We start from the raw sequence: 9,935 nt of genomic DNA, 5'->3' as shown, positions 1-9,935 counted from the left end.
GGGACCTTACCACACATGTACTTGTGGGGGAGCAGGTGGAAGGTGGGGATGGTGGGCGCTGGCAGTGAACCTCTACCCCGCCCAGGTTCTCTCCCTTCCCCCAGGGCCTCCTTGGGGACCTTTGTAACTTGAGCCAATTAAAAACATGAACTCAAAAAAAAGCAACTCTCCCAGCCTGGCCTCTTGAGGGAAGAGGAGGGCAGCACCCTGAAGGTGGGTAAGGAATAGCCTCTGCCGTGGCCAGATACATGACACACCATCTTACACCCTGGAGCTAGTGGGGACCCAGTTCCTGGAACCCTCATCCCAACCTCTCCACACTCACACATGTTCCTGAATGGTTCAACTGGGTAGATGACTGGTCAGAGAAAAATACTTCACCCACCCCCACCCCCCGCCCGCCACCAGGCTTCCTGTGAGGGACGGTCAGGTTAAGGTCTCCAGTCCAGCATTTGGGAGGAGGTAGGGGAGACCAGCAGCACCCACAGCAGGCCCTGGCTATACCTGGGGTCCCAAGGCCAGTGGGGGGCAAGGGAACCTGGAAGTGGGGCCTGGGCTTCCTGGTTACTGAGGCACCTCTGAGATCTCTGCCTCGGGCTTGGACTTCGCTCACCTACCCACTCTGTCCTGCCATACCCAACTAAGGGCAGCACACTCCCAGGCAAGGGCCAGGGTGCTGCCTTCTTCCTTCCCCGCCTGCAGGCTTCCAAAGGAGTTGACTCGCTGGTGTGTGACCCTGGGCAAACCTACATCTTAGTCTCCATTTCCTACTTTGTAAAAATGGGAGACTCATTACATCACAAGGTTATAAGATTAAAAGGCACTAAGAATCAGGTATAGCGCCTCAGTAATCAAAGGTATGTAGTCTGCCCCACTTGGATGCCCATAGACTTTCCCAGCTGCTGGGTGCTTTATCCATTCAATGATGCCCTCGCTTCTCCCTCCCCTCCCCCACCCCGTGCCTTCCACCCTGTATGCCAGCTTCTTGCACCATGAATTGCTGTTCTTGGGTGCTGGGCTGTCCCAGCAGCCATCCTCCCATCCTGCTCCCCATGAACAAGAGCCAGGCCCCTCCCAGGTAGCACGCTGAGCTGGCAGCCCTAGAGCTCTGGTCAGGCCTTTGTGACCAGAAAGTGGGGAAAATGTATCCCAGGAAGGGGCAGATACTGCCCATATTCACACCTACTTGTGGCTGACAGGCTAGAGCCAGATCTGCTGACTGCCACTCATCAGAGCCCCTGGATGGCCATCTCACCCTGTTTCACCCCACTTGGGGTGTTGAGAGTAGAGCTGGGGGCCACTCCAATACCTACGCCCTCCACTGTGAGTGGCCCGACTTGGGAGACCACTTCTCTGACCACCTGACCACTGGCCACTGGGAAGAACCATACCTGGCAAAGGTTCGTTCCTAGGCTCCCAAGTGTGGAGTGAACTGCCATTTTCCCTGCTGGTGTGTCGGCCAGGAACCAGGCCTTTAGATGCAGATGCCTGAGGACGTGATTGCATTGTCCATTCCTGTCAAGGGGCATGGTCCAGAGATGTGCCCTTGAACCCAGGCAGAGGAGAGCAGTGGAGTGCGGGGGCCGCCTGCCTGGTACAGAGCCCACAGGGACCTCAGATCCTGCACTCTCCTGCTCTGTTTACAGACAAGCTGCTATCCTCCTTGGGTGAGGGGAAAGGGGTGGAGCAGAGGGCAGGTGCCAAGGTGGCACGAGGCTGGGCATGTGCCTGGTCTCAGACAGTGTCTAAGGAGTATCGGACACCTGGAAGTGTCACTCTGAGGACCCCTGCCCCCACTGCAGTATCTTAGATTTCTTCCGAAGCTGACCTCCAACCTGGAACCAGCCCGAGTCCAGGTACCCCAACCCCTGCCCTGGGCCCAGAGTCCCCCATCAGAATCTTGGCTCTGCTTTTAGCATCTGACGCCAGAGGGGCTGAAAATAGCCCCTGGAGGAGGAGGAGGAGGGGGCTATTTAAAGGGCCTGGGAGGAGCGGAGCCGAGGGGGTAAAGCTGATCATGGCCACTTCAGAGCTGAGCTGCCAGGTGTCTGAGGAAAACTGTGAGCGCAGAGAGGCCTTCTGGGCTGAGTGGAAGGATCTGACACTGTCCACGCGGCCTGAGGAGGGGTGAGTGCTGGCTAGCTGGGGTCCCTCCTCTCTTCCCCTAGAGCACCCTCCCTGAGTCTTATGAAGCCAGAGCACAAAGTTTCTGGGGGTGGGGGCAAGGAGAGTGCCCACTTGGGAGAGTGAAATGGAGTCACCCCTCCTGCATCCAGGGATTCCCCCCACCCAGCCCATGACTAGAGGGCAACAAGTTTCAGGAGCTCAGTGCCCCCTTCCCTCTCCTCCCCAGTTGCTCCCTGCATGAGGAGGATGCCCAGCGGCATGAGACCTACCACCAGCAAGGACAGTGCCAGGCACTGGTGCAGTGTTCCCCCTGGCTGGTGATGCGTATGGGCATCCTTGGCCGCGGGCTGCAGGAGTACCAGCTGCCCTACCAGCGGGTGCTGCCGCTACCCATCTTCACCCCCACCAAAATGGGTGCTGCCAAAGAGGAGCGCGAGGATACCCCCATCCAGCTGCAGGAGCTGCTGGCACTGGAGACGGCCCTGGGTGGGCAGTGCATGGAGCGCCAGGACGTGGCGGAGATCACCAAGCAGCTGCCCCCCGTGGTGTCTGTCAGCAAGCCAGGCACCCTTCGTCGCTCTCTGTCTCGCTCCATGTCCCAGGAAGCACAGAGAGGCTGAGAGGGACTGTGACTCGGGCTCCACAGTGCCTGCTTTGGGCTGGGCCCTTCCTGGCTAAGGCCATGGAGGGGAGCTGCTGGCCATGGATGCTTTGTAGTTTGCCCAGAGTTGGGGGCTAGAGGAGGAGGGAGCCAGAGGCCAGGATGCCTGGGTCCCCTGAGTTCCCAAAGGGAGCAAAGATAGTGAGCACAGCTGAGTACGCCCAGCCCCAGGAGAAGGGACAAAAGATGCTGGTGAGGGTGAGAAGTCCCTGAAACCTGGTCCAGATTTCAGCTTCAGAGAAGGACAAGAAGAGTACAGGGATCTGGAATGCTCTGGGAAGGAGGCTTGGAGAAAGCAGGAGGGAGGGGGATGTGAAGAGGGCAGAGGCAGAGTGGAACCCCCAGCACCCCCATTAGCGCTGCAATAAATGCTCAATCATGTTCCAGTTCTGTGTCCTTCCTTGTGGTTGTGGTGGCCAGCCCATTGGTGTCACCCCCCCGCCCCATGCCCACTTCTGGGAACGGGCCCTGTATCTGAGCCAGATATGGCAGAGCTAGTAGGTATACCCCATTTTGGGGCTGAGGGGAGGAACAGAGCTGTAAATAGGGTGGCTGTCCAGTCCTCTTTCTGTACTCTGACTCTGCTGTGCAGTCCTGGCCTTCATGTCCAGTCCCCTGGAACTGGGCAGTGCCCAGGAGGCCAGCTGGCATCCAGGGTTTGTTTAAATAATCTCATGGAGAATATGGAGGGAGCTGGCACTAGGACTCCTTGGCTGTGCCTCAAGGTGTGGATGGAGTCAGTGACCTCAAAGCTGACCTGCCTCTCAGTTCTGAATCCAGACAGAATCAGACCTTGGCTGGGTCCAGGTCCTCCACCCTCCCTCTCCTGGGAGCCCAGGGTGGGTTGTGGGGTTGTCGGGGGTGTGGGGAGGTCAGGCTCTTGTCTGTGACCCCTGCAGCTGTTATGGTGACTCATGTTCTAATCTGGCTGCCTGGCCCAACGAGGAGACACTTTCCCCTTGGGACAAGGGAGGCCGGGTGGAGGTGTACAGAAGAGGCCAGGGGCCCGTCCTGGCAGGGGCTGGTAGCCTACCCAGGACGGAGAGGTCTGGACTGACCAGGAAGACCAGGGAGATGATCTGTAGCATTCGCTTCGTATTTGAGGGGATAAGAGAGGAGACCCTGGCATCTTGACACCCTGGTACCTGAAGTGCCAAGCAGGACCAGTAGGCCTGGCCAGGCCCACTCCCCTAATGGGTGCTGGAGTGTGGGCCGGGAGAGAAGAGGGGTCAGGAATCCCAGACCAGCGACCCCAAATCCCTCGAAGCCCGAAGGCTGGGACTACGCCTTTTGGTGGCCCTGGCAGCATAGAAAATGTGCCCTGCGCCCTCCCGCCCTCACCTGGGTCCCGTGCTCCCAACGTGGCTGGAACATCCCGAGCCGTCCGTCCTCAGCAGCCCCCAGATAAGCGGCTAGGAGCCCGCAGGGCCCATAGAGAAGGTCCCGCTGTTCCACCTGCTAAGTGCATTAGGCCCTCTCCCTTCCCTATCGCTGCTGCCATCGAATGGGCAGGCGGAGCTCCGCTGTGGGGCCCCGGGGCGACCGTGGTGGAGGCCAGAACGGACTGTCCTTTCTGCAGTGGGAATGGGCGGGGGCATTGGAGGACGGGCGTAGGAGAAGGGGAGTTGGGGTGACCTTGCTAAGGAAAGAGGTAGATGTTGGACGACAGGTTGTCCGAGAGAAAGGGAGCCTGGCGTGGGGTCCGGGCCCTTGGAAGGAGGGCTCTGGTAGTTGGGGACTGGGGACAGGGCTAGTTCAAACTCTGGCAGAAGAGAAGGGATGGCATGCTGGGCAAAGGGGGTCATGGCTGCGGAAGCTGGAGAAGAGCGACGGGAGGAGCTTGGGGCCGGTGGGGCAGGGGATCTAAGGATAATGGGCATGGGAGGCTGAGGTGCAGGGTGAGGGTAGAGGGCAGCGGGAGCAACTGTGCAACAGGGGCGGGAACAGATGTTCCAGCGGCGGCCGCCCACACCCGCGTCTGTCTTTTGCTGGGACACTAAAGGAGATGGATGAGGTGGGGGAGACGCAGCGCCTGGCCTCGGGCTGGTACGCTCTCGGCCGCCGCCTCCGCAGCGCAGGGGTCGGGGCGGGGGTCTGGCCGCAGATAAAGGGACAGCGAGGCGAGTGGGGGACAGAGCGGGCAGCGGCAGCAGCATGAGCACGGCAGATCCTGGTCACGGGGCGGGCGCAACCCCTGACTCGCACCCGGGCCGGGCGGCGGTCGCCTCGGCTTACCAGCGCTTCGAGCCCCGCGCCTACCTCCGCAACAACTATGCGCCCCCGCGAGGGGACCTGAGCAGCCCTGACGGCGTCGGGCCTTGGAAGCTGCGCTGCTTGGCGCAGACCTTCGCCACCGGTGAGCGCGTGGGAACCGAGGCGCACAGGAAGTCATCAGGGAGCTGAAGGGGCGCATAAGAGAACCAGATGGGGACCAAGAAGCAGAGATAGGTAGTTAAGAGATGAAAATAGAAGGGGAAGAGGAGCAATATCCTTTAGGTGAGGGGCAGAGGAGAGACAGGTGGAGAGGGGCGGCGAGGGGAGAATGCTCAGAATTGAGAGGTGAGGTGGGGATGAAAAGAGACGCAGGAAAAGAAATGGAGACAATATGGGGAGGAGGGAGAGACAACTGAGAGAAACTGCCAGGCACCAGAGGATTCCCCCATTTAATCCTCACGGGTAGGTGTGGTTTTATAGATGTGGAACCTGAGTTTCAGAGGAGTTAGGTTCCTTTGCTGGGGGAAGTCTGTGGATGTTGGAGCCAGAACTCAGACCTTGGTTAGTCCTATTCCAGAGCCAATGCTTTTTCGAGACAGACACACATAGAGGGAGGAGGAGAAGCAGTTAAGGGAGAAGTAACTGAGGTGGGGGAGGAGGCACCTGGACAGACCTGGCACCAGGACCCCCTTCTTCTGCCCCACCTAGGTGAGGTGTCTGGACGCACCCTCATCGACATTGGTTCAGGCCCCACCATATACCAGCTGCTTAGTGCCTGTACCCACTTTGAGGACATCACCATGACAGACTTCCTGGAGGTGAACCGCCAAGAGTTGGGGCTCTGGCTGCGGGAGGAAGCTGGGGCCTTTGATTGGAGCACGTATAGCCGGCACGTCTGCCTCATTGAGGGCAAGGGGTAAGGGCTACGGGATGAGAGTTGGGCAGGGGGCCTCCCATACAATGGCTAATGGGGGGAGGGTAACAGAGGATTGAGTGTGGGGCTGTCCTGAGCCCTGGTCCTGATGCCACCTTCTGCCCCTGCACAGTGAGTCCTGGCAGGAGAAAGAGCACCAGCTTCGAGCCACGGTGAAGAGGGTCCTGCCCATTGATGTGCACCAGCCCCAGCCCCTGGGTACTGGGAGCCTGGCTCCCCTGCCTGCTGATGCCCTGGTCTCTGCCTTCTGCCTAGAGGCAGTGAGCCCAGATCTTGCCAGCTTCCAGCGGGCCCTGGACCATATCACCACACTGCTGAGGCCTGGGGGGCACCTCCTCCTCATTGGGGCCCTGGAAGAGTCATGGTACCTGGCTGGGGAAGTCAGGCTGGTAGTGGTGCCAGTGTGTGAGGAAGAGGTGAGGGAGGCCCTGGTGCACAGCGGCTACGAGGTGCGGGACCTGCGCACCTACACCATGCCTGCCCATCTTCGGACAGGTGTAGACGATGTCAAAGGCATCTTCTTTGCCTGGGCCCAGAAGAAGGTCGGGGTGTGATGCCCCAGTGCAGCCAGTGCCAGCAGCCCTCATCCACCCATATTCCCTATTATCTGAGGTGGCACCTAATAAAGAAATGTCTCTGCTGCTGAGTGTCAGTGCTTTCTGTAGCTCTCCTGGGAAGCATCAAGGACCAAGAGCTTGCTCTTATGTTGTGGGGATGTGGGAAGGCATCGATCCTAACCGTTTTTTCCAGAAGCTTCCATGAACGTAGGTTTCTGTACCACTCATTCTTCCCAAACTAAGGCCTAGGTCAGAGGGACCTCGGTCAGCATCTACTGTGTGTCAGGTACCTACCAAGTCCATTTGGTCCTCATACTCAACAGCAGGTCCAGTTATCCTGTTTGCAGATGAAGCTCAGAAAGGTTCAGGCCAGAAGGGGAGGATGGGAGTAGAATTAAGAGACTGAGTGGAAACTGAAGGAGGCAGGGTTACAATCTAGGCACAAACAAAAGCCCAGAAAAGTGAGAGGGGAAGAACGGGCGCCGGCTCTCTCCCCCAGCTCCCCGCACGAGCTGGACTGGAGTTCCGCACAGCTCTGCTGTTGCTCTGTATCTGGTCCCCGCCACCCTCACACCCACATACCTAAGTAGAGACCCCATCCATCTGCTGCCTCTAGCCAGTGCTGTCTCCTCCTTCCTTCCAGCCCACCGTACTCACACTACGAACAAGGGTAGATGAGGTTGGAAATTGGTTTATTAAGAACGTCTCTTGCTACCCTCCAACCTTAAAATATTTCTCAGTATCAAAAGAAATTAACACAGGCCACCCCAGTCCCTTCGGCTGGAGTCTTAGCATAGTGCCCCTACCCCAGGGAGGGACAAGGCAGCAGGGAAAGAGCAAGAATCCAGATGCCCTGTTCTAATTACAGGGAATGCCTTAGGATGGAAAGTTTCTGGAGCTCCGCATCTATCCCAGAGCTGCCAGCAACTGGCAGGGTCACCTTTACCAGGGGGCAGGCACAGCACAGCTGCCGCCTGCCTCTGGGAAGGCTAGAAACCAGACCCAGCCACAAGCCTTTTCCCCTCCTCCCTCAGATTGCCCCTACCCTTCCCCAGGGTCCAGGCTGTGGCAAAGGGGCTTAGTAGGCAGGGCACTGGGGTGAGGGAGAAGATAGGCAGGCTGGAGGGGCCCGGAGAATGCCCATTTTCCCTCTTCCTTCTGCCTCCCAAGTTGCTCATTCTGGAAGGTGATCTTGAGTTGTGTAGGTGCCCTATGTGGTTTGCAAAGGGGGCGGTGGGCAACAGACAGAAACACATATACAAACATACAGCCTGGACACCCATACCCCCAGCCAGATCTTGGGGATACTCTGGCTTTCTGCCTGGCCTGGGGCTTTGTAGAGTTGGTGCTCAATAAATGGTTGGTGATTGTGACTTGATTCTCATCCTGCTCCAAAGTCCCCTATGTGGTACACTCATCTGCACTCACGCTCAGTCTATGTATACTCCTCTAACTTATACTAACCCCCACCCCAACACACACACTTTAAAACCACTCTCCACACTGTACCAGGCCAGAGCTCAAACACACTGTCCTACCCAGCATTCCACACACCCCAGGCCTGTGCTCAACACCCTATCACCTACACACTTGGTCTGATCCACACTCTCTTACAAACTTGTGTGTAGGTTCCCAACCAGAACACCAACACAGAGGCCAGTGGCACTCTTGTCCTGGGCTCTCTGGAGTACTGGCCCAAAATGGGGAGTGTGATGAGGCCGCCTAGGGTTCTGGCCAAGGCAATAGTCAGGGTGAGACTGCTCCTCAATCCCAACAGCTTGGTCCCTCAAGAACCCAAGGGGGAAATGCCACCTGCCTTAAAACGTGGGCAGCCAAAGAGCAAGTGTCTAGTGCCACCTAGTGGTCCCTGGAGGAGGGCATGGGGGTAACAAAAGATCCCTAGACGCTTGGTACCTTGTCTCCCAGCTAGCCAGAGGGCTAGGGGAACCACCAAGCAGTGAGGGGATGAGGAGGAGGCTGACAGAGAGGCAGAGGCAGCTCTCCTCTCAGTGGCTAAGAACACAGCTCCTCTCCAGTTCAGCTCAGGAACCAGAGGGGCTACCCGTTCTCTATCCCTAGATGCTTAGAGGCCAGGCCCTAACAGATGCCAAGACCTGTGAGAACCATGTGGAGTGAACAATGGGCAGGTGACATGATTCTGGGCCCACACCCTTCATGTCTAAGTTCAAGATGCAAAAGGGAAAAAATAAATCATCTCAAGGACTGGAGAGAGGAGAGCCAACAGGGAGGGGGCAGAATCCCCAGTAGGGCAGTCCCGCTCCCAGGGCCTTCAGTCCATCTTGAACTTGGCCTTTGATTCCTTCAGCAGGTATAGGCTGTCATCTTCCAGAAAGCTGTGAGCAGAGGAAGAAACTCACTGAGGCTTAGCTCTGAGAGCGCCCCCTGGGGGCAGGGTGGGGGTGAATGTAGGCAAGCTGGTAGGGGGCAAAGTGGCAGGGAATTCAGTTGGCCCTATGGAGCAGGTGAGGAAGGACACAAGGAAGGAGAGTGCTGGGGAGGGAGTAGGACCCACCTGAAAAAGAGGACATGGACAGGGATGGTGCTGATGTGCCAGATGGCGTGGGCATCCAAGACCCAGAAGAGAGGCGGGAAGTCCAGCAGTTCCAGCAGGGACAGCCCCTGCAGCAGCAGGACCACCACCACGCACTTGTGCACATGAGGCAGACGCCAATTCCACAGGCACCAAGCCAGCCACCACACTAAGTTCACCAGGCCTAGGGCGGTGGGGGTGGGGAGATGCTCACTCCCTGGAACTCCTTCTACCCCCCAAAGCCTCCCCTATTCCTATGCTCTTTGACCCCAGGACCACCTCAGACTCTCCTCCCAGCCCCCCACCTCCTACCCCAAATCTTTCCCCTTCCTCTAGCCCAAGGGTCTCTCTAGAACCTCCTTCTCCAAGAACAGCATCAGCCCCAAACTTCCACTCCAAACTGGCAGTTTTGCATTTGGTCCAGCTCCCCAGGGTTCCAGTCCCACCTCACCGATAGCCACATTAGCCACCAGGTTGTAGCCATAGTCGAAGCGGATGAGACTCAGGTAGGAGACGTGCGCGGTCAGCATGAGCAGCAGGAGAGCCCGGAAGGCACTGGCCACAGTCGGGCGCTGCAGCCCCACGGTCCTGCGTCACCATCCAGAGCTGCTCAGATGGAGGGTAGCCCGTCCCCAGAACAGAATTCCCCGAAGCATCCCCTCATCCCAACATCAGTACATGGAAGCCACTGCCCCCTCCTCCACCCAAACAGGCATGCTAGGCAGGCCTCCAATCCTCCAGGGGCCTGGGACCAAATGCTACAGCTCCTTGGAAAAAGCCAGGGCCCCTAGTCTGACCCCAGAGTCCCCATCCAGTCCTCAGGGTTATGTGTGTGTTGAGGGACTGGGGAAAAAGGCCCTGCGGACAGCAGCCCTGGGGAAGGGCTGTGTG

General features: G+C 58.2%; 3 protein-coding genes across 5 annotated transcripts in view; 2 read left to right on the top strand and 1 right to left on the bottom strand.

Annotated features, from left to right (window-relative positions):
* The first annotated feature begins 1 nt into the window (after nucleotide 1).
* On the top strand, nucleotides 2-3,172 carry TCAP (titin-cap). Of its 3 annotated transcripts, none has more exons than XM_039873609.1 (3): nucleotides 2-213; nucleotides 703-2,127; nucleotides 2,354-3,172. In XM_039873609.1, the coding sequence occupies exons 2-3, from the start codon at nucleotides 2,018-2,020 to the stop codon at nucleotides 2,745-2,747; spliced, it is 504 nt and encodes a 167-aa protein (XP_039729543.1). In that variant the 5' UTR covers nucleotides 2-213; nucleotides 703-2,017; the 3' UTR covers nucleotides 2,748-3,172. The 3 variants fall into 3 exon arrangements, with proteins under 3 accessions (XP_039729543.1, XP_039729544.1, XP_039729542.1); XM_039873610.1 differs by having other exon boundaries at nucleotides 2-857; nucleotides 1,917-2,127; XM_039873608.1 differs by having other exon boundaries at nucleotides 2-857; nucleotides 1,647-2,127.
* A 1,452-nt stretch (nucleotides 3,173-4,624) lies between these two features.
* Nucleotides 4,625-6,568, top strand: PNMT (phenylethanolamine N-methyltransferase). The gene is made up of 3 exons (XM_039873607.1): nucleotides 4,625-5,144; nucleotides 5,711-5,918; nucleotides 6,049-6,568. Exons 1-3 carry the CDS (start codon nucleotides 4,943-4,945, stop codon nucleotides 6,488-6,490), a joined length of 852 nt encoding a protein of 283 aa, XP_039729541.1. The 5' UTR covers nucleotides 4,625-4,942; the 3' UTR covers nucleotides 6,491-6,568.
* Nucleotides 6,569-7,164: 596 nt separating this feature from the next.
* The window catches only part of PGAP3 (post-GPI attachment to proteins phospholipase 3), a 13,670-nt gene continuing 10,899 nt past the window's right edge, over nucleotides 7,165-9,935 (bottom strand). The window contains exons 6-8 of the mRNA XM_039873793.1: nucleotides 9,496-9,634; nucleotides 9,027-9,228; nucleotides 7,165-8,847 (exon numbers count right to left, since the gene is read on the bottom strand). Of these exons, the coding sequence (XP_039729727.1) occupies nucleotides 8,784-8,847; nucleotides 9,027-9,228; nucleotides 9,496-9,634 (405 nt within the window). The 3' untranslated portion in view covers nucleotides 7,165-8,783. The remainder of the gene's footprint in view (nucleotides 8,848-9,026; nucleotides 9,229-9,495; nucleotides 9,635-9,935) is intronic.

Source organism: Pteropus medius, unplaced genomic scaffold (genome assembly GCF_902729225.1).
Source record: "Pteropus medius unplaced genomic scaffold, Ma_sr-lr_union100, whole genome shotgun sequence".
Lineage (NCBI taxonomy): Eukaryota > Metazoa > Chordata > Mammalia > Chiroptera > Pteropodidae > Pteropus > Pteropus medius.
This window is presented reverse-complemented; position numbering and strand designations above follow the sequence as displayed.